We start from the raw sequence: 27068 nt of genomic DNA, 5'->3' as shown, positions 1-27068 counted from the left end.
AAATATGCCTTTAAGTTGCGTGCCCTCAATAACTAACATATTATGTATAGTATGTGCATCGCCTTTAAGTTGCGTGCCCTCAATAACTAACATATTATGTATAGTATGTGCATCGCCTTTAAGTTGCGTGCCCTCAATAACTAACATATTATGTATAGTATGTGCATCGCCTTTAAGTTGCGTGCCCTCAATAACTAACATATTATGTATAGTATGTGCATCGCCTTTAAGTTGCGTGCCCTCAATAACTAACATATTATGTATATAGTCCAGTCCCTAAGGGGAGAAAAAGGGGTGGGATGTTACCAGACTGGATACAAATATTTCAGTATAGCAGTTTGGTAGAGTATAGTGTGGAGATGCCAAAACAAAGTTACTGGAAATCTGATTTGACCTCTGTGACCTCTGACCTCAATTTATATATTTTTCTATTATATAACTAAAAATCGCCATATCTTGACAACGCAGAGACATTTTACATTTATTTTTTTTTTCAAAATGCTTGGAAGATATATATTTATATTCGCTATAATGAAAATAATTGTACAAAAATGGCCGCAAAGGCTTTATTTTTCAGTTTGACCTTTGACCTTGATTGCCTAATATCTCAATAACACGCAATCTCAGAGATTTGAGAATGGGCTCAAAATGTTAAGAAAATAAATCTAATATTTAGTCTAATAGAAACTTTTTTCAAAAAATTACCATAAATTAAGCTTTTTTGACCCTTGACCTCTAATGTTTGAATATGTCAATATCTCGGTAACTATTTGTCCCAAAAAGTTCAGTTTGGTGTCAAATTGTTTAGAATATACACATTTATATTTGCTCTAACAAAATATTTTGTCAGAATTCAATTGGAAATGTCATTTTGAGCTATGACCCATCGTTTTGCATATATTTAGCAATTAATAATCTATAAAAAGAGATCGAGAGAGGGGAGGGGGTTGGGGTGGATGGAGAGACACATATTTTTGTTACATGTTACACAAATGTTAAACTCTGTCTACACTATAACATTTTTATGCGACAAAAAAATGTGATGTGCCCATATATGGACACGATGAATGACATATCACTACCATATTTGGGCACATCACACCTTTTTTGTTAAACTAGTTTATAGTGTAGACAAACATGTAAAAAATATGTGTCTCTCCATCACCCCAACCACCTCCCCCTCTCTCGCTTTTCCAATGCTACTGCATGCATCTATACACATCAAATTGACCGGAATTGTACTGGAAAGTTTTTAGCTACATTTGAAAATAAGTCCCAGAGGATGGGTGTATTAAAGATATACTTATTTTCCCCCTGACAAAAGTAATTTTGACAAATATTTTTGTTGAATATGCAATTTTAATGTCACACATAATAGTTTCACCAAAAATTGGATTGAAAAAAAATGATATAGTGCATACCCAAAATAACTGTAATTCAAAGCAAAAAATAGGCTGGAAGTCAATAGTGGGGTTCACATGGAACTATGTCTAGAAGAAGTGGATTTAACAATTTTCTACTAACTGGACTAACCTTGACAAATCCCGTTCTTTGGTACAATTATGTCTAGTTAATTAAATTTCATAAAATCCTGGTATTGGAGATTTTAAATGCTATTTTATGTAAAAAAAAATCATCTATTTCTTTTATTTATCCCGTATGTTGTTTACTTTTAACTTCTGATTACAAACAATTGGTCATTTTACTTTCTGTGTTAAATTTTGTATTCTATTTTTCAGTATAGTAAAAATTTTAGGCCTACCATCTTCTAATATCTTCTACCTCTGTCTTCGTCAGACATAGTTCATTTAATTTTTTAGGACATTTTATGGGGTACACAATGAAGAATGACCATATTCTTTGCAATTCAAATGTTAAATATGAAAATGAAATGGGTTAAAAAATTCTTCAATTTCATTGGTGCAAATGAGGCTAAAGGCCACCCGCTGGGTTGTTAATTGGATTACCCTCATAAAATAACTGGCTATCCTTCCTTGGATTTACTTCTAAATCCAAGCAGCAATAATTGTCCAGAAAAAAAACATCATCCGGACATAATTGAGCGTTCACATCCAAATTATTTACTCTATTTTTTAAATTAGCTCTTTGATTAAACACCTCTTCCAATGCAGTGAAGATCTTAAGTGTCGCCTTGTCTTACTAATCTTCCTTAACTTCTCTTTGAACGATCGTAATCAATATTTGTTGAGGTATAATATTTCCCTCTAATATGGTAATGCCTGTTTTATTGAGTCAAATGCTTTCTGATAATCTCTAAATCAAAGATTTGGTGATATTCATTTCCTTTTTATTTTAGTTGATTGACAAACTGTATAAGATGGTCCTACTGTATAAAGCCTTATATATTGGTTTATTTACTTCTAGATTTTGTTTTTTTATTACTTTTGTAAATTATTTGTGTACATGTGATAATGTTCGTTTGGTCGGTAATGGTTGATGTCAGTTTTGTCATGTTTTTGTGGATTAAAGTATAATTATCATTGCTTCTCTTAATTTCTTCTGGTTTCAAAGATTTTGTTAGTGTTATGAGCTGGATGTGTTATTGCCTCATCAAGCCAAGATGGTAATTTTGACTGCTCACTGGTTTGTTTTCCTTTTATATTCCACTACAGTATGTTCTTGAAAAGAAATCAGCTTTGTAATTAATTTGTCTTTGATCCTTTTCAGATTTCTAATATTTTAAACATATGTTTTTCTTTTCTTCGCTTTTTCCTCACTGTTTCAAACATTTTATTTTTTCAGCATACTTCAAGCAATTAATTGATAATTAGGTCATATGTTTTATGAGTATCAAATCGCATTGGTTAATTCTTCTTTTCTTTCTTTAAGATCCTGATTTTTTTATTTTTTTTTTTATTGTTATTTAACTTTTAAGTTTATCTAATTTTTTGTTGATATTAAGTGTTGCTCTTACGGTGTAGGCCTACCATGCGATGGAATTATATATTGAAATTAAATTAAACATTAAGTTTTAAGAAAATTGTAAAAGGCTAAATAGGATATTGAATGTAGTTCTGGTCCATTAAATCTATATTTTAGGTATATTATTACAAGTATGACACACGCACGCTTAACAGTATATCCTGGTCATACCTCAAACTGGCATTTCCAGTAAAAATATGATAACATCTTCTATTAGTGCTAATATAAATGTTTACATTTTGAACATTTTGACACCAAGTTGAACTTTTTATGACATTTGGTTACAGAGATACAGACATATTTAAACATTAAAGGTCAAAGGTCAGTAAATTACATTTCCTGTGGATTTGGAAGAACATGTTTAATTAGAGTATATATAAATATGTATGCTCTTAACAATTTGAAACAAATTTCAAGAAATTTTGACCAGTAGTTATTGAGATATAGTAAGCCGAGGTCAAAGGTCAAAACATTGAGAAATTACATTTCCGGTCGTTTTTTTGAAAAAAGTTCTATTAGAGCGAATATAAATATGTACCCTCTGATCTATTTAGACACCAATATCATTTCAATTGTCAAACCCGTTGCGGAGATATGGCTGTTTAAGATAGAAATATAAAAATTGAGGTCAGAGGTCACAGAGGTCAAATCAGATTTCCAGTAACTTTGTTTTGGTATCTCCATATCATGTTCTATCAACATGCCAAAGGGCACACTTGTATCCACTATGGTAACATCATTTCCCCTTAGGGACTGGACTAATAGTATGTGCATCGCCTTTAAGTTGCGTGCCCTCAATAACTAACATATTATCAAAATTTGGATAGACGTTCCATTCGATAACTCTTAATTCGTGACCTGATTATTTGCTTCAACTTTTCCACTTGGAGACAATAACATTTAAAAAAAATATATAGCGCCCACTATGTGTTGTAATAAGTCAATAACAATCAATTCACAACTACGTCTTCATGATTTAATTTTGCACCAAATAGTCATCAGCAGTCAGTCTAATTACCGAAAATAACCGAAAAACAACCATAAACAGCTGAAAACAACCAAAAACAACCGAAAACAAAATAAATAATAATCTAAATACCGAAAACAAATTTGTATATCAATTTTTAATGTCGCCCTCTACTGATGGGTGTTTCTAGAGCTAAGAGGACCGAGCTAAGACCATAACAGAGAGAAGACTGCGTGCACAAAAGCCAAGGAAGACCCTACGAAATGATAGTGTGCACAAAATACAACTAAAAATTGTACAATCAATCAATGATAACATCGCATTTACTTACAGAACCTATAAAAATATGTTAATTTTAGTCTTTCGATTTTTGATCCAACTCATTTACTCCTTACAATAATTGTGAATACGTTAATCCATAGTATAGAAAGTAAATTGACTATGGTTAATCTTGATCATTTTAAATAATACAAAAATGATATTTTTAAGAATATTGATAATATTAGGTACTATAAAGTATACTTAAAATAAGCTCACGACAAAGGATTCAATAAAATCTATTCAGTAAAATTACCGTAGTCGAGTAAATAACATTTTTATCCTAAATCACTTCAGTATAAACTTAAATGACGAAAACGCAAAGTTAAGTCAAATCATGCTTTGTTTTTGAAAATCTAAAGACTAAATCCGAAGTGTGTTTATAGATTTTGTAAATAAATTTAGTCTACAGTGTATATCATTCAATTTGTACGATTTTGAGTTGTATTTTATGCACACTACCATTTTGTAGGGCTTTTCTTGGCTTTTGCGCGTGCGGTTTTCTCTCTGTATGGTCTAAGCCTTAGAAACACCCATCATAGAGGGCGACATTAGATTACGTAAACAATCTTGATAACACCTTTGCTTTCTCTCCTTGCCAGCATTGCCAGCACCCACTGATATCACAAACAAAAAATAGCAGTAGCAATTCCTAGTAAGATTTCTTAATAGTATTGACAAATTGGCTAGTATATTAAACAACAAAAATAACAAATGCAATATCATCCATTCAACGACCGTATACTTTTATTCAATATACAGTACCACTATAACTACTAAGTATAAAAAAAAAATTGATTTGCAGTTGTAAAACCCAATAATGATATTTCTTTTCTACCATGGTTTAGGCCTATCCTTTCACATTGTTTTTAATGTTTACTTCAAATAAAAAACCTAATGCTGTGTACCTACACAATAATCTTACACTATTTATTTATATAGATATCTTCAGATGATAAAAAATATTTATGGTGTTTAACTTATTTTTTAAATAAAAATGTATTAAATTCAAAAACCCCAAAAAATGCTATAAATTATTAACATTGATTATACACTATTATATTCACTATAAACTATTCACATTTTTTAACCTGAGTTCTAAACCATCCAAAAATGTGAATATTGTATAAATCATAATTGTTAGAACTTAGAAGTTTTGTTTAAATGAAAGTTACCCTTATTAAGAATTATGATTTATACAATGTTCACATATTTGGATGGTTAAGAACTCAGGTTAAAGTTTTGTTTAACTGTAAAATACCCTGTTTAACTGTAAAATACCCTTATTAACAATTATGATTTATGCAATAAATGGAAGCTCCATACTAACATTAAATTCAACGTCTTCGGGTACGTGATAAACTTTGCCACCCTTCATGACAATATCTACAGGATACCTATATTTGAAAGAAGTAAAAACTTACTTTAAAACCAAAATATTCAACCGATTCAATGACAACATTTACAAAATATATATTTAACTAGAATTTAATTCGTCACTTTGACGAATTATAGGTGATCATTTTTATCATTTTAATGAAATTAATTTTTTTTAAACATGTACGTACGTTAACATATGATAGGAAAATGTTGATGTATGCCATCCTATTATACGCTTATAGTGCTGAGTTATGCCTATTATATGCCATATACAATGTACAGTATATACTGTATATCTATATACAGTGTAGCATAGGTGAAATTATGGGACACACATCAAGTTCAAATTTTTTGGTATGATGGAATTATCAAAATAAACTCGAAGATGACAATTTCGAAAGATAATGAATTGAGCAAATAAATATAAGGATTGGAAGAGAATTTGACACGTAGAAGCGCAATGCGCGCTCTTTGAAATTTGTATAACTTCGACTAAAGAAATTTAAAAACTACTTTTTAACTTCAACTGGCCATATGATAACATCACAACATCCGATAGGCTTAATTTTGATATGAATTCATATCTACATTTCATCAGCTTTCATAATAAATTATAATCTTCAAGGTCACCTTTAATTCTGAGGAGCTATAAGATATTCAAATGTATGGTGTAGCTGAAATTACACGACCTAGGTTATTCAAGTTTTTACGCGTGATGACGTCATCACAATAAAAATGTTGACAACTCACAAGAAAGATAATTAATTGAGCAAGCACATACTAAAATATCTGCAAAAATCGGGCTCAAATAACGGAGATGCGCTCTATTGAATGTGATAACATATTTTTTGGGGTTTTTTTTCTCGCAAATGATTAACTTTATTAAAACTGCCAAATAGCCTAATCTAGTTGGAGGACAAATACATCTTTTAAAAAGATAAAGATAGAACACAAAAGTCATCTTGCTGACCAGCAAATGCTCTTTTGACTTTTTTCTTTTCAACTTTTCCCTGTTTCCTGCACAGATTGCAAATCGGAAAATGATTTGGAATTTCGATGTTATCTTGCTCATTTCCACAATAGAAACATAGCACATCTGTAAATGTGTTGTAGTAGGGAACCTCAATGGGCATTTGCATGTGAGCTTGTCATTAACAAAAACTGTGTTAAAGATGTCATTTTCTTCATCTTCAATGTCTTGGAAACATGATCCGCATGAATATGAAATCAACTCTAATGCTCTTTCAAGCTGCTGTCTCTTTTCAACCTTAAAGACCTTTGCAGTGTAACATACGCGCCACTTGAGACATTCACCACACTAAAAAAAAATATATATATATAAATGTGCTGTTTTCAAGCCAAGGGAACAAACGTCTCCCATTATTCTCTCAATTCAAATATATACTAAGAGGAGAAAATTATTATTATTTTTTTTTTTTCTTCATACTCATCCAACAGCGAGTAACTCGTCAATTACAGGATGGATAAACTATTTAATAATTTATCGTGCTTATTTATAAACTAAGTCTCATTTGAGGCTTAGGGAGTGGAGTTGAAAGAGTCATGAGTTACAACCCTGCACTAGGTCAGGATTGAACCCGGGACCTTGGGATTGGAAGGCAAGCACGTTAACCACCAAGCTACAGCTCCACTCCACCCACCTACTTGTACTACCATATTAACATTGCGGACTTTCTGTCCTGATGGAGCGAATGGCATACTATGATGCTTGTTGGCTTTGTCTATCTTGGACGGTACATGCATTTCACTATCCTTCTTTCCATACATTTCCTGGATTAAAAGAAGAAGAAGAAAAAAAAATTAAGAATTGCAGGAAAGGAATTAAAATAAACCATACATTGAATTTATTGTTATGAATACTGTACACCTCAAATTTACTCTTACCTCAAAGGGTTTGTAGTGATCATTTTGAGGCACTGGAAATGGCAAATGGTAAAGATCATTAAAGATGTCGGGTGGAGTTCTTGGGGCACCACACACACATTATTCAGTCCCACACTTTTTTATGCTGAATTGATAGTGTCCAATACAACAGTGAGTATCCATAAATGCCTCATTTTCCTGGATTGTTTACATGGCTTAGATGTGTCCATTAATGTTATAGCTTCAAACTCATCGTCGATCTTCTTTAAGTTGTCAGCCAAAGTGGTCTGTTGGGAGCGTGCTTCAGTGTTTCAGCAATCTCTATCTCACATTGCTTCGTTTGTGGGTGAGCTCGCATACACGATTCTAAAGATGAACAATTTGAATGAGAGTTATTAGTCACAATGTACACATTTAAAACTTTAAAATTCTGTATTATGACATAAATTGTTGTTAGTAAATAAACGACTTATAATTTAGAAAGTTCAGTACTTTTACATTATGCGCGCGCCGAACACATAAGTACTAATGTGCATGAGCACATTTGGTTTTAAGCGTCTAGTAACATTTAAAACTGCTATAAAATTTCAACAAGACTAGTAATCAACATAGACAATGACTAAGCCTATTAGGCTAATACTAGACTTACTTATTATTATGTAAAATTGATGGATCTGTTGATATTTTGTTTGATTCCCTTGCTTGTTTCCGTCACAAGGTTTTGTCTAATGTCAGTAATATTTAAATGTTGTCTTGTTATCTGTTGATTTTTGCTTGTATATAATATGTTATATTTTACGACTTTCAACCCTGTTAAGGGTGACGTTTGGTCACTGTAGGGTGATGATGAAATAAAATTTAAAAAAAAAATAAAAATAAATAAATAAATAAAAAAATAAAATTACACTGCACAGCTGCGTCTTGCAAAATTCAGCTTTGCCTTTTCGGCCCTTATAACTGTAAAGTGACAGCACATTGTTGGTGGCCACCTTCCTCATAATCGACAAACCGTATCACCTGCCCTGTGTCCCGTCAAGGCGCTTAAATAGTTTACCTTTTTGGAGTATAAATAATACGGTAAATAATGATTATTAATATGTATATAACACACATTGTAAAGGAACACTAAAGAACAGTTAAAAAAAGTCTCAAGTACATCACATAATAGATGAATTATGTAACACGAAATATTAACGCATATGAAAAAGAAACAGGATTAGTATTACATATGGGCCTACTATTCCATGTTTATTTGAATAAACGCCTTGGGGTATTTATTTTTCAAGCGGGTCTATTTGTTTAATTTAAAATGGTAACATATTATACTCAAAATAACGCCCTCTCGCTATGAAAAACTACAATAAAATGATTATTATCATAAAAAAGATAATATACACTACAAATTGTAAAAAATGCTATGTAAATTTTTTTTTCTCATGTACCGTCGTCCCCTGCAGTCTTCAATAGGGAGTCAAGATTAAAGTATCATACTTATTTGACTTCCTTTCACACTTCTTTGTTTTTTTTAAAAGTACAAGTATCTCTATATATTTTTTTTAAATTAGTTTGATTACCTTATTGTTTATTACTATGATACCTGTTATCATTGTTTCACATATAACTTGTATTATTTTTGAAGTGTGAAAAAAAATTGAATAAAAGAAAATAAAAGAAAGAAAAATTGAACTTCAAATACAAATTGTTCACAGCCACTTAAAAAAGGGGTATATTACCAATCATTGAGTCCTACAGAGAAGCGACCGATGTTCCCGCTATTTCTTCTATCTCGTCATTTGCTACGATAATAAAAAAAAATATTTCAATAGGCATAGTCTGTGAGAATATACCTGTTAGCCCCCTGGTCTATAACTACTATACTATACTTGACAACATTATTTTGCCAAGTACTGTAATAATGAAGGTAACTCAATGTTTAAAATAGAGCAACTATGACGATTTCCCAACAAATTTTCCAACGTTGCCATTGTCGACCGCAATCAAAAGTTTAGCAACTTTTGTCAATTCAATGGTAGGTGTTGAGAGACGATAGTAGTCCCTGTGCACATTGATACTATGTCCAAGATGATCCGCCAACCAATCTAACTAATTCCTTTAGGTTAAGAATTTGACTGACTGTTGCAATGTATTTTCTCATTTTTGTGCTACGAATTAAGTGTGGTTTCTGCAAATCAGCTTCCTCAGCGAGTTCTTGAATGCAGTCGCATGCCCGTAAATTTGTTGTGTAGCCATGTCAAGCAAAGAAGTATTTATTGCCCTCAGGGACACCACAAACACTAAGGCAAGCAATTAGCTGGTCCATGCTCTCTTGCTCCCTGATGGAATAATAATAGGTTCCTTCCACGTTTGCCACGTGTGAAAATCATGTCCAATTCCTAGGTGACTTTCAAGTGAAGTCAAATAATTTTTTAAGTCACTTATACTTGATGCTTCCCAATTGGTTCGATTTATGCAAGACTCCAAGCTAGTGGGTAAAAACAAAAATTAATCTTGTTATATCATACTAAAACTGCCAACAATATTTAAGACGTTAGCAAGGTATACTCGTCCAACAGGGTGTTGTGCAAAATGCGTAGGACGATTATTGTGTTTGTGCGATTACAATTGGTACAGCTGGTGTACAGTACAGCCCTCTGTGCCGCTGGCAAATAGCAAACATTGTTATGGATAGTATGACACCCTCTAGTTTGGGGGTAATATAACTGCCTCTATTTTTGCGAATAAAAAGAAGAATATAAGCCACCCTCTATTTGGCTTGGCACATGTAACCGAACTTTGACAATTGGCTTGGCAGTGAGCGTGTTAAATTAATGTATACCAAAAAGCGATTTGTTTTCTCAATTAATTAAGAGCATCTAAACATTAAAAAAAACAAATGTTTAGTATTCCTCATACACTATAAAAATAATTGTAGTTACTAAATTTACATACAGTAAAAAATTGACTACTGTATATTCTTGCATATAAGATGAGGCTTAAAATAGCAAATTACAATCGAAAAACAGGGGGTTGTATTATCACGCAACATCACACTTTTGATTTTTACGGTACTGTAATCCAATGGTGCATGAATTACAATTAACGTTAATTTCAATGCTCTTAGGGTAGTAACCAAGCAGTTGCTAGGTTCACATTGTAATTTATTTGAATATGACATCAAGGCAATAAATAACTTACCTAAGTTGCTCGGTTTCACCTGTTCTCCTTTTGTTGAAAGTAGTTAGGCGAGCAAGAACTAATTGACAGCATCTTCTGAATGTCTTGGCCGATGGTTTTTTTAATTCATCCGTAGCATCCTTAATATTCTCTATCAGAAATGTAGTAAATTTGCTTAAATCGGCCGACTCTGGCAGTTCAGTCACTTGCTTAAACTTCCGTTTCGATATAGTGCCAAGTACTTCAGCTGAAATTTGTTCAGCCCATTCAGCTTCTTTTAACTTAAGGAAACTCTTGGCTTCCTGTTCTGCCACCTTATCTCCCTGTTCTGCCACCTTATCTCCTGTTCTTAGGGCTGTACACCTTTTTATTGCTGCTAATTTTGATAAATTATGCCCAGTTTTAGAGCAACGGAAGGTCGCTCTACTTCAACAGTATTGCCAGCAGCAAGGCGTACTGCTTGAACAACAGTATCGAACTGCTGTGGTCTAATAAAGTGATCCATGGAAGCATTTGACTGTGTCATTTTCCGTAACTGTATTAACAGTCTTGCTGACATTCTCATCACTTGGCCAACATAGTGTCGCTTTACCTCTTTTTTAGTTCCATGGTTAACTAACCTTCCCAAGAATAATCCTTCTTCATTCAATGGTTCTATGGTCGCATCGAGACTATAACAATATAAGAAATCCAAGTTTCCTATCTTAATAACCACCTAAACTTTCTACCGGTAATACCAAAATTGGCATTTAAAGGGAATAAGGAATGGAACAGAATTGTTTTCACTGTATAATTATTGTTAAGTTTACCTTCAATTGCAGAAATAACTTACTTTGAAACATAGAATATTTCCAAAATTGAAAGTAATGTAAATGAAATTAGGTTGATATTCATAATGATCAATGTATAAAAATGAAATTTTTATGCACTGCAGATTTGACAAACAATTTAATCAATACTTTAGGGACAAAAAATTTGCAATTCAATTGATTACATTTAACTATCTATGGGACAAAGACATTGCAATATTAAACACACATTATTAGAGGCAAGTACCCTATAGCAATAGTTAGGGAACTGAGACATTGCAACTTTAGCACACATTATTAGAGACAAGTACCCCACATAGAATTACTTATGGGACTGAGATATTGCATTATAATTTAGCACACATTATTAGAGGCAAGTACCCCACATAGAATTACTTATGGGACTGAGATATTGCATTATAATTTAGCACACATTATTAGAGACAAGTACCCCACATAGAATTACTTATGGGACTGAGATATTGCATTATAATTTAGCACACATTATTAGAGGCAAGTACCCCACATAGAATTACTTATGGGACTGAGACATTGCATTATAATTTAGCACACATTATTAGAGGCAAGTACCCCACATAGAATTACTTATGGGACTGAGATATTGCATTATAATTTAGCACACATTATTAGAGGCAAGTACCCCACATAGAATTACTTATGGGACTGAGATATTGCATTATAATTTAGCACACATTATTAGAGGCAAGTACCCCACATAGAATTACTTATGGGACTGAGATATTGCATTATAATTTAGCACACATTATTAGAGGCAAGTACCCCACATAGAATTACTTATGGGACTGAGATATTGCATTATAATTTAACACACATTATTAGAGGCAAGTACCCCACAAAGAAATAGTTAAAGGACTGAGATATTGCAACTTTAGCACACATTATTAGAGACAAGTACCCCACATAGAATTACTTATGGGACTGAGATATTGCATTATAATTTAACACACATTATTAGAGGCAAGTACCCCACAAAGAAATAGTTAGGGGACTGAGGTATTGCAACTTTAGCACACATTATTAGAGACAAGTACCCCACATAGAATTACTTATGGGACTGAGATATTGCATTATAATTTAACACACATTATTAGAGGCAAGTACCCCACAAAGAAATAGTTAGGGGACTGAGGTATTGCAACTTTAGCACACATTATTAGAGACAAGTACCCCACATAGAATTACTTATGGGACTGAGATATTGCAACTTTAGCACACATTATTAGAGACAAGTACCCCCATAGAAATAGTTAGGGGACTGAGATATTGCAACTTTAGCACACATTATTAGAGACAAGTACCCCACATAGAATTACTTATGGGACTGAGATATTGCAACTTTAGCACACATTATTAGAGGCAAGTACCCCCATAGAATTACTTATGGGACTGAGATATTGCAACTTTAGCACACATTATTAGAGGCAAGTACCCCACATAGAATTACTTATGGGACTGAGATATTGCAACTTTAGCACACATTATTAGAGACAAGTACCCCCATAGAAATAGTTAGGGGACTGAGGTATTGCAACTTTAGCACACATTATTATATAATATGTTATATTTTACGACTTTCAACCCTTAAGGGTGACGTTTGGTCACTGTAGGGTGATGATGAAATAAAATTTAAATAAGTAAATCAATAAAAAAATAAAATTATACTGCACAGCTGCGTCGTGCAAAATGCAGCTTTGCCTTTTCGGCCCTTATAACTGTAAAGTGACAGCACATTGTTGGTGGCCACCTTCCTCATAATCGACAAACAGTATCCCGTCAAGGCGCTTAAATAGTTTACCTTTTTGGAGTATAAATAATACGGTAAATAATGATTATTAATATGTATATAACACACATTGTAAAGGAAAACCAAAGAACAGTACAAAAAAATCTCTAGTACATCACATAATAATAAATGAATTATGTAACACGAAATATTAACGCATATGAAAAAGAAACAGGATTAGTATTGCATATGGGCGTACTATTCCATGTTTATTTGAATAAACGCCTTGGGGTATTTATTTTTCAAGAGGGTCTATTTGTTTAATTTAAAATGGTAACATATTATACTCAAAATAACGCCCTCTCGCTATGAAAAACTACAATAAAATGATTATTATCATAAAAAAGATAATATACACTACAAATTGTAAAAAATGCTATGTAAAATTTTTTTTCTCATGTACCGTCGTCCCCTGCAGTCTTCAATAGGGAGTGAAGCTTAAAGTATCATACTTATTTGACCTCCTTTCACACTTCTTTGTTTTTTTTTAAGTACAAGTATCTCTATATATTTTTAAAAAATTAGTTTGATTACCTTATTGTTTATTACTATGATACCGGTTATCATTGTTTAAATTGAATAAAAGAAAATAAAAGAAAGAAAAATTTAACTTCAAATACAAATTGTTCACAGCCACTTAAAAAAGGGGTATATTACCAATCATTGAGTCCTACAGAGAAGCGACCGATGTTCCCGCTATTTCTTCTATCTCGTCATTTGCTACGATAATAAAAAAAAATATTTCAATAGGCATAGTCTGTGAGAATATACCTGTTAGCCCCCTGGTCTATAACTACTATACTATACTTGACAACATTATTTTGCCAAGTACTGTAATAATGAAGGTAACTCAATGTTTAAAATAGAGCAACTATGACGATTTCCCAACAAATTTTCCAACGTTGCCATTGTCGATCGCAATCAAAAGTTTAGCAACTTTTGTCAATTCAATGGTAGGTGTTGAGAGACGATAGTAGTCCCTGTGCACATTGATACTATGTCCAAGATGATCCGCCAACCAATCTAACTGTGATTCCTTTAGGTTAAGAATTTGACTGACTGTTGCAATGTATTTTCTCATTTTTGTGCTACGAATTAAGTGGTTTCTGCAAATCAGCTTCCTCAGCGAGTTCTTGAATGCAGTCGCATGCCCGTAAATTTGTTGTGTAGCCGGGTCAAGCAAAGAAGTATTTATTGCCCTCAGGGACACCACAAACACTACGGCAAGCAATTAGCTGGTCCATGCTCTCTTGCTCCCTGATGGAATAATAATAGGTTCCTTCCACGTTTGCCACGTGTGAAAATCATGTCCAATTCCTAGGTGACTTTCAAGTGAAGTCAAATAATTTTTTAAGTCACTTATACTTGATGCTTCCCAATTGGTTCGATTTATGCAAGACTCCAAGCTAGTGGGTAAAAACAAAAATTAATCTTGTAATATCATACTAAAACTGCCAACAATATTTAAGACGTTAGCAAGGTATACTCGTCCAACAGGGTGTTGTGCAAAATGCGTAGGACGATTATTGTGTTTGTGCAATTACAATTGGTACAGCTGGTGTACAGTACAGCCCTCTGTGTCGCTGGCAAATAGCAAACATTGTTATGGATAGTATGACACCCTCTAGTTTGGGGGTAATATAACTGCCTCTATTTTTGCGAATAAAAAGAAGAATATAAGCCACCCTCTATTTGGCTTGGCACATGTAACCGAACTTTGACAATTGGCTTGGCAGTGAGCGTGTTAAATTAATGTATACCAAAAAGCGATTTGTTTTCTCAATTAATTAAGAGCATCTAAACATTTAAAAAAACAAATGTTTAGTATTCCTCATACACTATAAAAATAATTGTAGTTACTAAATTTACATACAGTAAAAAATTGACTACTGTATATTCTTGCATATAAGATGAGGCTTAAAATAGCAAATTACAATAGAAAAACAGGGGGTTGTATTATCACGCAACATCACACTTTTGATTTTTACGGTACTGTAATCCAATGGTGCATGAATTACAATTAACGTTAATTTCAATGCTCTTAGGGTAGTAACCAAGCAGTTGCTAGGTTCACATTGTAATTTATTTGAATATGACATCAAGGCAATAAATAACTTACCTAAGTTGCTCGGTTTCGCCTGTTCTCCTTTTGTTGAAAGTAGTTAGGCGAGCAAGAACTAATTGACAGCATCTTCTGAATGTCTTGGCCGATGGTTTTTTTAATTCATCCGTAGCATCCTTAATATTCTCTATCAGAAATGTAGTAAATTTGCTTAAATCGGCCGACTCTGGCAGTTCAGTCACTTGCTTAAACTTCCGTTTCGATATAGTGCCAAGTACTTCAGCTGAAATTTGTTCAGCCCATTCAGCTTCTTTTAACTTAAGGAAACTCTTGGCTTCCTGTTCTGCCACCTTATCTCCCTGTTCTGCCACCTTATCTCCTGTTCTTAGGGCTGTACACCTTTTTATTGCTGCTAATTTTGATAAATTATGCCCCAGTTTTAGAGCAACGGAAGGTCGCTCTACTTCAATCAGTATTGCCAGCAGCAAGGCGTACTGCTTGAACAACAGTATCGAACTGCTGTGGTCTAATAAAGTGATCCATGGAAGCATTTGACTGTGTCATTTTCCGTAACTGTATTAACAGTCTTGCTGACATTCTCATCACTTGGCCAACATAGTGTCGCTTTACCTCTTTTTTAGTTCCATGGTTAACTAACCTTCCCAAGAATATTCCTTCTTCATTCAATGGTTCTATGGTCGCATCGAGACTATAACAATATAAGAAATCCAAGTTTCCTATCTTAATAACCACCTAAACTTTCTACCGGTAATACCAAAATTGGTAATGTAAATATCATGTAGGAGATAATTTTCACAAAATTTCATCTAAAAAAAATTTGTCCCACAAGGTCAAATCCTAGGTCAAATGGAATAGAATAAGTTATACATCTTTTAAATAGTTCTATCTCAAAAGTAAATAGAAGATTTGGATAGCTTTAACAATTAGCTTTCCAAAGATACCTGTCACAACAAAATCGGTCCACACGTTACGGAGATACGGTCATTTAAGTATAGCCCGCCGCATCGATTTTGCGCAAAATCGCGAAGAAATGACGGCGCACGCGCCAACCGTTGGTCGTATGGTGCTCAAATTAAAAATTTCAGGTTTTTTAGCTAAAAATAACCCAAAAACCAAATTTGAGCAAATTTGAAGAAAGTAGAGTTTAACCCATTGGGTGATTTGACATGGAATGACCCAACATAGAATATTTCCAAATTTGAAAGTAATGTAAATGAAATTAGGTTGATATTCATATTAAATGATCAATGTATAAAAATGAAATTTTTATGCACTGCAGATTTGTTTGAGACAAACAATTTAATCAATACTTTAGGGACAAAAAATTATCAATTCAATTGATTACATTTAATTATCTATGGGACAAAGACATTGCAATATTAAACACACATTATTAGAGGAAAGTACCCTATAGAAATAGTTAAAGGACTGAGATATTGCAACTTTAGCACACATTATTAGAGACAAGTACCCCACATAGAATTACTTATGGGACTGAGATATTGCATTATAATTTAACACACATTATTAGAGGCAAGTACCCCACAAAGAAATAGTTAGGGGACTGAGATATTGCAACTTTAGCACACATTATTAGAGACAAGTACCCCACATAGAATTACTTATGGGACTGAGATATTGCATTATAATTTAACACACATTATTAGAGGCAAGTACCCCACAAAGAAATAGTTAGGGGACTGAGATATTGCAACTTTAGCACACATTATTAGAGACAAGTACCCCACATAGAATTACTTATGGGACTGAGATATTGCAACTTTAGAACACATTATTAGAGCAAGTCCCTCACATAGAATTACTTATGGGACTGAGATATTGCATTATAATTTAGCACACATTATTAGAGGCAAGTACCCCACATAGAATCACTTATGGGACTGATTGCATCCTGGGAAACACACAGTATTAGAGACAAGTACCCCACATAGAATCTCTACATACATTACATCTAAAATTTTTAATTTTTTGTTTGGAAAAAGCTTGTCCCGCAGTTTTGTGTCATATCCGTCACATAATTTAAATGTGCCGTCTATAGTTTAATGAACGACAGGGAAAAAAAATGATTGTGCGTTGTAAAGATGCGAAGATATTGAAATAAAACTAGCCGCACACCATTTTCAATAAAAGAGGAAAAAAGCCAAAAAAGAGGAAAAAATCCAATAAAACGAGGTTTTAGAAAAATTACAGTTGCGTACCTTTATTGAATGTCATATCCCAACGGTATAGAAGTCATTAAATAATTATAATTTCTGTAATTTTTCAACTGGAAGTACAATTTATGGTTATGCTCTTGTTTTAAACATCGTGGTCAATTGTAAATATCCTAGCTATAATTTCAAGCGACAAAATTCAAGACATTTTACTATACAGATTTAAAAAAAGTTCAAGAATTTATTGCAATTATAAAAAAAAAATAGGCTGCTAAAATGATCAATTAGACTATAGGCCTATCTCTTGCTCTTCTGGATTTTGCCGTTTGTTGCGTCCTCCATCTCTATCCCGGGCGTTTGTTAGAAACTTAACAATGACGGCTTTCACTTCATTCTTTGTCGCCTCTTTTGTTTGTCTGTTTTTCCAAACAGCGGCTAAAAAAAAACATCCTAGATTATTTATCACTAGCAAGTCAATTATTTTTTCAATTCACATGTTATAATTGTTCGAACACTGAATATAAAAAAGGTTTCTTCACAAAATCTTCCAATTCCCCGAAGGTAGTCCAAATGTCTTGTGTTTTGAATCAATTATTGGCCTTTTTAGTTTTCAAATCTAATAACAGCGATGTGTTGCTCTCAACTTGCTTCTTAACGTCTTTATTTAGAATAATTAGGACATTATGAAAATAAATCTTATCTTTTTGTCTTTGTTTAAAATATTGTACACTTACCCAAGATAAGTTTGTTTAACTGGCTCTTGTCTTTCTGACCAGTCTAATTATATTTCATGGCCAACTTGTTTGTCATTAAGTGGGCCAGAATAGATTTTCCAATTTCGGCCAAATTTCGGCCACCAATCAAACTTAACTGAGAAATCTGTAAGATAATAATTTATAATTTCATTTTGTTTATTAGTAGGCCTATATACTTGATTTCCACAACGGATCTGATATTTTAACTTCATTTGTGTGTTTATTATCTAATTCACTTTAAAAACTTATAGGACATTTACATAATATTTGAAACCATTGAATGCATATTATTTCCCTTACTATTTTCTTTGAAAATTATTTATCCTCCAGCTTCTTCTCGAATTCTTCCATATCGTTTATAGAATCCAATGGAAGTCCGTATGTCTCGGTTTCTTCTTCTGTATTTTGAGCTATATCACTGGCCTTTTCTGTCTGTAACTCTAACAACAGCGACGTGTTCCGCTCCACCTGCTTTTTCACGTCATTAATGCTGTTTGATAGCTTTTCCAGTACCTTAAAAACGGTTATATGAAAGCCTGCAAGATATGACAACAGTTAAATTTTATTTTTTTTAAATATATTTTGTATACCATATTTACAATAATAAAATAGCAATTAATGGTAATGGTTTTAACTGTGTATAGCGCAAAATAAAATTAGTTTCCAAGTGTAAAAGGGAAATAATTATTACTGTTTAAACAATTTGCAGAAGTGTTATTATAAATGATAAATCAAGAGACCTAAAAAATGTAAACAAAGTATACCTTTCTCACGATCGTCAGAACTTTGACTCTGAGGAGTACTAGGCCTACTACTACTACTACGATGTGGGGTTTCTGCCATTGGTGGTGGTGGTGGTGGTCAGTGGCGTATCCAGTAGGGGGGCCGAGGGGGCCCGGGCTCCCCCTGATTTCGTTTCCGTCGGCACATCATCGCGGCCGTCGGCAAACAAAGGTGCCGGGGAAAAAAATAAACTATTTATTCTGACAATAATTGAACTGTAAACATAATTCTTTTGAGTGTTTGTTTATTTACATATCATATCATCATTGATCCCTTCAGGTCAACTATTTTTATTTTCATTACATCTAACGAAACACGTAGAAAATGTGTAGCACGTACGTACGGCCGTACGCGGTAGATTGTTTACTCAAAAGTCTTTGACCTTACCAAAGAATATATACATAATATAAAAATAACGCTTAAAAGAGAACGACGTTTCGACTCCATCATGGGGTCATTATCAAGTCCAATGAATAAAATATAAAACAACAACTAATTAAGTAGCACAAGCCAAGGGTCAAAGTTTAAATAACAAAAGACATATTGTCTAACATCCTGTCAAATGAAAAGCTTAGCTTTTACAGAGTCACTTTGTTTATTCAGACTAGGTTTTAATTGTCTGATATACAACATTTCATAGATAAGACAGTCAAATTTGTTTTTGCATTTCCTAAGTATACTAAAACATGAATTAATTTTACTGGGATTAACAATCACTTTATGATCCTTCAAATGCTGTCCTATTAAGCATCTACTATGTTCAACAATGCGTTGGTAGAGGTGTCGGCATGTATATCCAACATAACTTGCATCGCACAAGTCACATTTAAATTTATACACAACACATTGTTGACTTATAATAGTTGGTTTCTTTTCGACTTTCCTAATGTTATCTTTAACTTTTTTACTTATGAATACAGGGACAATGTTTTTGTTTATCTTGTGACTTAGTTGGCATAGTTGTCGCTTGACGGAGTTCGCAGATTTCTGGTCTTTGAATGGCAGGATGATTCGCACTGGTATTTCGGATAGATCTGTTTCATCTTCTGCAGTGTTGTTATTGCTCTCTGCTGGTTTAAAGTTCTGTATGGTTGTTGTTATTAGTTCATCTGGATATTTCAGACGCTTAAAAATCTTCCTTAGAATTTCACATTCATCATTAAAAAGCTGGTGGGTCGACGATAGTTTGTAAGCCCGATTTAACATAGTTATAATAAGTGACCTTTTATACTTGTTGTCAACGTGACTATTGTAGTGTAGCAATAAGCCTGTGTCTGTTGGCTTTCTGTAAACCCGTGTGTGCAATTTTTCCAAATCTTTGGTTATCAGCATTCCTAGGAAAGGGATTGAATTGTTCACGGCAGTTTCCATTGTGAACGCTATCGCAGGATGGGTTGTGTTGAGTAAAGCTAAAAATTCATTGGCTGCTTCTAGATTTGGCATGAATACTAGTGTGTCATCAACATACCGTTTGTAGTATTTGGGCATGTGGTTCGTAGATTCAAGGCGTTCCTCGATGTGGCACATAAATACATTTGCCATAAGAGGCCCTAGAGGTGATCCCATTGCAACTCCATCAACCTGTTCATACAAGTTACCATTAAATTGGAATAGCTGATCTTTCGTTGCTATATTGAGGAGTACAATTAAATCGTCCTTATCTAAGTTTAGTCCATAATTATCATTGAACCAGTTGTTAGTAAATGCTTTATCAGCAATAATTTGAATTGTCTCGGTTAAAGGAACATTTGTGAATAAGGACGAGACATCATATGATACCAAAATATCACTAGCATTAATAACGGTGGAGCGTATATCAGCTGCAAAGCTAAATACATCATCTATTGTATATGCGTTCTGGGATAGCGGTTTCAACTTCTCATCCAGCCACTGAGCTAATTTATAATTGTAGGTACCTGTTGCTGACAAGATTGGTCTCATAGATAACTTTTCTTTGTGTGTTTTAGGCAATCCATACAAATGAGCTAACCTTGATCCGGTTTGACAAATTGATTTAGCAATTTCTTTTGGAAGAATTTTATGAACCGTTGAAATCATATCTTTCTCCTTTTTCAGGAGTGGATGGTAGTGTGTCATTGGTCTTCCTCTTGTTCTTGGTTGTTCAGTAGAGATTGGTATAAATTTGAATATATATCACAAGAATGAGTATTCCGCGATTTTCCCTGTAACAGTAATATTGTCCATGTGGTAGGGCGCCGCCATAAGTGTGGATGTATCTGGGACGTATACAACTTTTTGTGACGGTTTCACTAATCAAAGGCTGGACCACCGGTAGTATTTTCATGATAAAAAATGTTATCAACTACATGCCAACATCATGTTAAATACTATTTAGATATTTAATTGTTCGTTTTATGGAATTTATTTAGTAAAAACTGCCGTATAAACAGTTTGCTTTATCAACCGGGCGCTACGATAGCGTGACCGGGCGTGTTGGTGTTTACGCGTTTTCACGTAGGATAGTTTAATAATATTCCTATATTTAACTTGTTTCTGGTAAAACAAATAAATGTTAATGACATTTAACATTTTTTCCTATTAATAACATGTATCTTATACTAATTTATATCATAAAAACAATACTTAATTTACCGGGCGTAGAGTAGTACACGGGTAATGGTAAAGAATAGGCCGTGCTGAGTAACGATTTGTTGACTTTTGGTGTTGCTGTGTTAGGCCTTTTTTGTGAACTAACTTAGCATGTTAGTAAATAATTGTCTGTAAAAGTGAATGTACACTAGTTTGTTAATAAATATGTATTATAAAATAGTTTACAATTGCAAAACTATTATCATAATTCTATTTAATGTGACATGTATAATATCTATTAAATCAAGTCTTATTTAGTATGTATACATCCGCCCTTATGAGGGCGGGCATCACTCTCTGGAGCTCTCTGTTACAAATTTCTCATGCAAAAATCGCGGAATACTCATTCTTGTGATATATATTCTTTGACCTTACCCTAAAACCTTGTTTTTGCATGCAGTTGAGCCTCTCATGACCTGGGATTTGTATGTCTTCCTACGCTAAGAGATTATATAGTTCCACATGCCATGTGGTTTTTTGTCTAAGATATATTTATTATAAGTGCCAAAAACCCGGTTTTTTCTCGATATGAGGCCTTTTTTATTCAAAATTTTTAAAGAAAAAGCACATACCATAAAAAATATCCATGTATTTCATTTTTGGAACAGAATATTCCATGAGGCTCAACTACAAAACCACCATTTTGTGATATGATGTCATCGTAAGCCAATCAAAGCTGAGCTTTCTATCTCGCGATTGGCATTGCTCACGGTTGAATGATTTAGGATTCTAGCTGATTTGATTGGTGGATGCGAATCACCCGCAGCGGAATGTTTTCTCTCGCGCGTGTACCATGAATCTCTCTGATCGTTACTACACAAAGTTAGAGCAATGAATTTGTCCGAATTCCGTTAAGTAAACAACTTTATATATTTTATAAGCATTTAATAACATGTTTTATTGATATTTCCAATGGTGATATATAAAATAAATTACTAAAAAACGTAATTTATATGTAATTATTTTAACCAAAAATGGCGTAGTTAATAGAATTGTCGACTGAGGCCGCAAATTGTTTTACTTCTTTCGTGGCTAAAAACGATCATTTTCGGCGATGTTTTAGACCCTATATTTCGAAAACTACAAATCAGATTTTCCTAATTCTTTCATTATTGTAATATGAATACAACATACTAACAGATAATGTTGGTTTGGTTTTAATTTTGCATCGTTATCCCATATAAGACAATATGACTATGTAATCCTAGAACATATATTGATCAGTGACGTCGTGTATGTACAGATAATGACACCAATTTTGTCGGCAAATTGGCAATTCCCGGCCCCCCAACTTCAAAATCCTGGATACGCCGGTGGTGGACATGGTGATAAACTTGGGTTTGTACAGCCCTCATCTTTTGAACTATCTTCTTCCTCTGATGGCTGACAAAGTAATAAATATGTTTAAACAAATATATAAATATAAAGTACTCACTCTGAACTCATGATTTATGAAAAATCTTAGATATAAGAAGAACGAAATATATATAAACAGTGATTTCATAAAAAAAATTAAACCCACCCCCACAACCACGATTATCCTCAACACCTGTCCTGTTTTCGGGGTGAACAAATTTTACATTTAATTTTGAAGTGGTTATTGTGGTTTTTTGATCATGTAGGCCTATGTATAAGTAAAGTAAATAATTAAGTAAATTTATCCTATTTAATTTACACCACTCTTAAACGGGCCTACATTGTTCAGGTGTAGGCCTACTGTAGGAGCTGCCTATGTTAAGTAAAGTATTTTGTTTCACATTCATGAAACTTGGGAAAATGGGTGTCATGGATGGAACCCATATAATTATTACAAATTTCATCATGGTTTATAAGCCTTTAGCATTCCGAAAAAATCCCACAAAGAAAGTTTGCTATCTGAAACTCATGATTTCACGGCAAGTAAAACAAAAAGTGTAGTCAATTTGAAAACTATCTAGTGTTTCTAAACTATCACAGTTAATTTAAAATGTAATTTTTCATTTTCTGACGGCGCTTTAAAGTAAGGTCCTTCAGCCATTTTGCTTATTATAATTCCATCACCTCTGACACCATGTAAACTTATTGTTATGTTTATCAAATATACACGAGGCGTAGTTTCTAATACTAATATGATCTTTATTTTTTGATGTTCAATGTACAAGTGAAAGTAACTTAACTAATAGTACAGTATTCTAATCTACTGGTATAAAATGTTTAGTAATATTCATTGTGGTTACACAGGATACTCACAAGGTGCTAATTGTATACCTGTGCTATGAGTACAGATGATACTTAGAAATATCACATCTGTTTACAATTTTTTTCAGTTATTTTATCTCAAAATATTAAACTGACCTCCACAACAGTGGAAAGAGAGCTTTTCAATTTGAAATTCTCCTCCTCGACTTCAACAGCAGAAATCAAGCATCACATGATTTCAGATTGCTTGGAACACCCACAGCGACCTCACCCCACAACATCACAGCAATGCTACAACCTTCGGTGCCCAATTTTAAACACCTCCTTTTATACGTCGGTGTTTCCACCAGTTCACCTACCTACATATATAAAATAAAACTATATTTAATATAAACATTTCAACCAAACATAACATTTACCACATTTTTCATATTAAATATACAATTTGTTGGTAACAATAACACCAACTTATATTTTCTTATTCAGTGCGATTCGCATACAAAATAAGTCGCAAACGTATTGTCACATTTAACGCTCATTTTCATTTTCAGCACTTCATCATAACATATTCATACTAACTCAAAGTCTAAAGTAGATATGCTTAAAAAACATTATACACAAACGTACATCTACTGTACAAGAATATAATAAATTCAATTACCTCTAAAACGTTTCCTTCTAAAGAAAACCGTCTCTTTTGGAGACTCCCTTTAGCCTCCATTACCGAGATAGAATTAGGCCGTATAAATTCGTTTAGCACATCTTCATTTATCTGAAACGCGCCAACATTGGTTAGTACCTAGAATATTAAATACACCATTACAAAATTTTAAATATACCAATATACCTCATCCAACCTCAACAACACATAAAACAAATAATGATCATTTATCAACTAAAATACACATAATTACAATAAAAAATTACCTTCGACTTCGCAGACAGCCTTATCGAAACATTTATTTTTTCCGATACCTCCGTTATCAACACTGGCTGGCGAATGTCTAGTTCCAACAATTTCGCTGCTACAGCACTATTCACATTGTTTTCATAGCACCCCACAACTTCATTACTCCCTTCCGCCAACACCTTCTTGAATAAACTGCCTACCATCTCTCTCTTTTATTAAATCGCTCGGCAACGACGAACTTCACAATCTTTCGGATACTCATCCTAACAGTTACAGTAACATCCACACAACAAATGACTTATACTTACAGTTTACAGTGTATCACTATCAAACTTCTACAGGCAATAATGTTGTAATATAACCCATGGGAATTCACCTCAAGATAAACTTCCTGACATTGAAATCTAGCAACAATCATTGTTATCATTTGAACTGACAGCCTGTATTGGACTCCCATTACATTAGCCATATATTATAAACATTACAAATTCTCAACTTTTAACTTCACCATCAAATATAATGGTCTGCTTTATCAAACAGAATTTTGTAGGTTCGATTCTCGGTTGAGAAACTTTTTCAAATTCTCACGATTTAGAATTATTGTTATAATCAATTTGGAAATAGCTGCTAATAATAAGACAGGCTAACATTTTCCAGGTGATGTATTTCAATATTATAACTCCTCGAAATGAAAAGTTACCCACGTAATTTAAACTTATTATTTAGAAGCTGTAAATTGTAAATATGATTCATGTTGTATATTGGATGTCGTGACGTCATCATGTGGTTAGTTGAAAACAGTTGCAATCTAAATAGAAAAAATAATACATTGTCGCTATGTTTTATTCTTGGGAAATAAGTATATATAGTTTATAGTGTATGTTAAAACTATAGATTAGAAAACAATAAAGCTACCTCTATAGCTAACAATAAATATACTTTAATAACAATTGTTCATCGCATAATCCTTCTTGGTCAATAATGTCCAATGACATTATTTGCTTTTACACTTCAGTGACCAGACACCTAAAATGTTGCTTGCCACTTCTTTTAATATGTCCTTCTTGCAATAAGTACTCAGTACCGTCATCAGTGAGAAAAACATATCCTGACCTGCACAAGAAATATGTAACAATTACAAAAAAATCTGATATTTTCACAAAATACAAAAGCAAAAAAAACCAGCTTCAACATTCAACATGAATCAATTTCATTTTCTTCTTTTATAATTTGTGTATAAAACTGTGCACATTCGTTACTTGTCAGCAGTAAATTTTCCCACAGGAGTAATTCTGTGTCCTGTAAAAGATGTAAGTATATAACCTTACTTGCTCAATTTTAATAACATTCTTTAAATCATTAATAGCCTTCTTAGTTATAATATTGCATTGTGCACCAGTGTCCACTTTAAACGATTGCTTAGAGTTGACTGTTTCAATTTTATTGCGTGTACGGCACATTTTTCCGAAATGGTTTTGTTTTTGGCATTTTACACACTTTTTACCAAATGTGGAACAACTTCTTGGTCCATGTTGTCGACCACATTTTTTACAATTGAATGTTTGTTCACGTCGCTTGTATTGTTGTCTGCGATGATTAACTTCATCCATATCAGTGAGCGATTCAACTGGTGTTGTTTCTTTAATTTGTTTAAACTTGTGCATAGTTAGAATCTTGAGCATTTTCTCCAAAGTCAGATTTTCTTCTTCATATTATCTTGTCTCTAGCTTTTTTAGACATTTTTATCGTTTTTAATAGTTGGTCTCGATTGATACCATCTTCAGAATCACCAAAGTTACAGGTTTCTGCTAACTTTCGCAGAGCACTTGCCAGTTGGTTAGCTGTTTCACCATCCTTTTTTTTTCGGTAGTAGAACTGGTGTTGCTCTAAAATTTCCGTTTCTTTAGGCACACAGTGATCTTCAAATCGTTTAAGAACAATTTGTGGCTTCGTTTTATCAGCATCATTCTCAAAGCGAAATGTATCATAAATCGCTCGACCTCTTTTACCGATTATGTTTAATAGACACATGACTTTTTTTTGTCGTTTTAGTGTCCAGTCCACTTGCAATCATAAAAATTTTAAACTTTTACTTTCATACCTGCAACATTACCTTCAATTCTGACGGCGCTTTCAAGTAAGGTCCTTCAGCCATTTTGCTTAAAATTCCATCACCTCTGACACCATGTAAACTTATTGTTATGTTTATAAAATATACACGAGACGTAGTTTCTAATACTAATATGATCTTTATTTTTTGATGTTCAATGTACAA

At 33.2% G+C, this 27068-nt stretch overlaps 4 protein-coding genes across 5 annotated transcripts; all 4 read right to left on the bottom strand.

The window, feature by feature from the left end:
* Positions 1-9635: 9635 nt before the first annotated feature.
* LOC140044098 (uncharacterized) lies at positions 9636-11311 on the bottom strand. Its single transcript, XM_072088578.1, has 3 exons — positions 11287-11311; positions 10688-11039; positions 9636-9974 (listed from the first exon to the last, which is right to left on the bottom strand). Exons 1-3 carry the CDS (start codon positions 11309-11311, stop codon positions 9800-9802), a joined length of 552 nt encoding a protein of 183 aa, XP_071944679.1. The 3' UTR covers positions 9636-9799.
* Positions 11312-13953: 2642 nt separating this feature from the next.
* On the bottom strand, positions 13954-15913 carry LOC140044097 (uncharacterized). The gene is made up of 3 exons (XM_072088577.1): positions 15420-15913; positions 14666-14706; positions 13954-14518 (listed from the first exon to the last, which is right to left on the bottom strand). The coding sequence occupies exons 1-3, from the start codon at positions 15911-15913 to the stop codon at positions 14172-14174; spliced, it is 882 nt and encodes a 293-aa protein (XP_071944678.1). The 3' UTR covers positions 13954-14171.
* Positions 15914-19838: 3925 nt separating this feature from the next.
* LOC140044096 (uncharacterized) lies at positions 19839-21192 on the bottom strand. Its single transcript, XM_072088576.1, has 2 exons — positions 20004-21192; positions 19839-19900 (listed from the first exon to the last, which is right to left on the bottom strand). Exons 1-2 carry the CDS (start codon positions 21190-21192, stop codon positions 19839-19841), a joined length of 1251 nt encoding a protein of 416 aa, XP_071944677.1.
* A 2729-nt stretch (positions 21193-23921) lies between these two features.
* LOC140043670 (uncharacterized) lies at positions 23922-25900 on the bottom strand. 2 transcript variants are annotated; one of them, XM_072088174.1, is made up of 3 exons: positions 24811-25900; positions 24545-24682; positions 23922-24242 (listed from the first exon to the last, which is right to left on the bottom strand). In XM_072088174.1, exons 1-3 carry the CDS (start codon positions 24994-24996, stop codon positions 24105-24107), a joined length of 462 nt encoding a protein of 153 aa, XP_071944275.1. In that variant the 5' UTR covers positions 24997-25900; the 3' UTR covers positions 23922-24104. The 2 variants fall into 2 exon arrangements, with proteins under 2 accessions (XP_071944275.1, XP_071944276.1); XM_072088175.1 differs by having other exon boundaries at positions 24545-24655.
* Between the last annotated feature and the right edge of the window lie 1168 nt (positions 25901-27068).

This window comes from Antedon mediterranea, chromosome 3 (genome assembly GCF_964355755.1).
Source record: "Antedon mediterranea chromosome 3, ecAntMedi1.1, whole genome shotgun sequence".
NCBI classification, from domain to species: domain Eukaryota; kingdom Metazoa; phylum Echinodermata; class Crinoidea; order Comatulida; family Antedonidae; genus Antedon; species Antedon mediterranea.
Note: the sequence above shows the minus strand (reverse complement) of the source record. Positions and strands in the feature narration are given on the sequence as shown.

Coding starts and splice junctions, on each gene's coding strand:
- LOC140044098 (XM_072088578.1), bottom strand. CDS start 11,311: ATGAAGAAGGATTATTCTTGGGAAG. Junction 11,040..11,286: donor GAAGGATTATTCTTGGGAAG/GTTAGTTAACCA, acceptor CAAAATTAGCAG/CAATAAAAAGGTGTACAGCC. Junction 9,975..10,687: donor GGTGAAACCGAGCAACTTAG/GTAAGTTATTTA, acceptor TTTACCCACTAG/CTTGGAGTCTTGCATAAATC.
- LOC140044097 (XM_072088577.1), bottom strand. CDS start 15,913: ATGCTTCCATGGATCACTTTATTAGACCACAGCAGTTCGATACTGTTG. Junction 14,707..15,419: donor GGCGAAACCGAGCAACTTAG/GTAAGTTATTTA, acceptor TTTACCCACTAG/CTTGGAGTCTTGCATAAATC. Junction 14,519..14,665: donor AACCAATTGGGAAGCATCAA/GTATAAGTGACT, acceptor TGCTTGCCGTAG/TGTTTGTGGTGTCCCTGAGG.
- LOC140044096 (XM_072088576.1), bottom strand. CDS start 21,192: ATGACACACTACCATCCACTCCTGAAAAAGGAGAAAGATATGATTTCA. Junction 19,901..20,003: donor CATTGTCCCTGTATTCATAA/GTAAAAAAGTTA, acceptor GTGCGATGCAAG/TTATGTTGGATATACATGCC.
- LOC140043670 (XM_072088174.1), bottom strand. CDS start 24,996: ATGGTAGGCAGTTTATTCAAGAAGGTGTTGGCGGAAGGGAGTAATGAA. Junction 24,683..24,810: donor GGCTGTCTGCGAAGTCGAAG/GTAATTTTTTAT, acceptor TTAATATTCTAG/GTACTAACCAATGTTGGCGC. Junction 24,243..24,544: donor TAGAAGGAAACGTTTTAGAG/GTAATTGAATTT, acceptor TTATATATGTAG/GTAGGTGAACTGGTGGAAAC.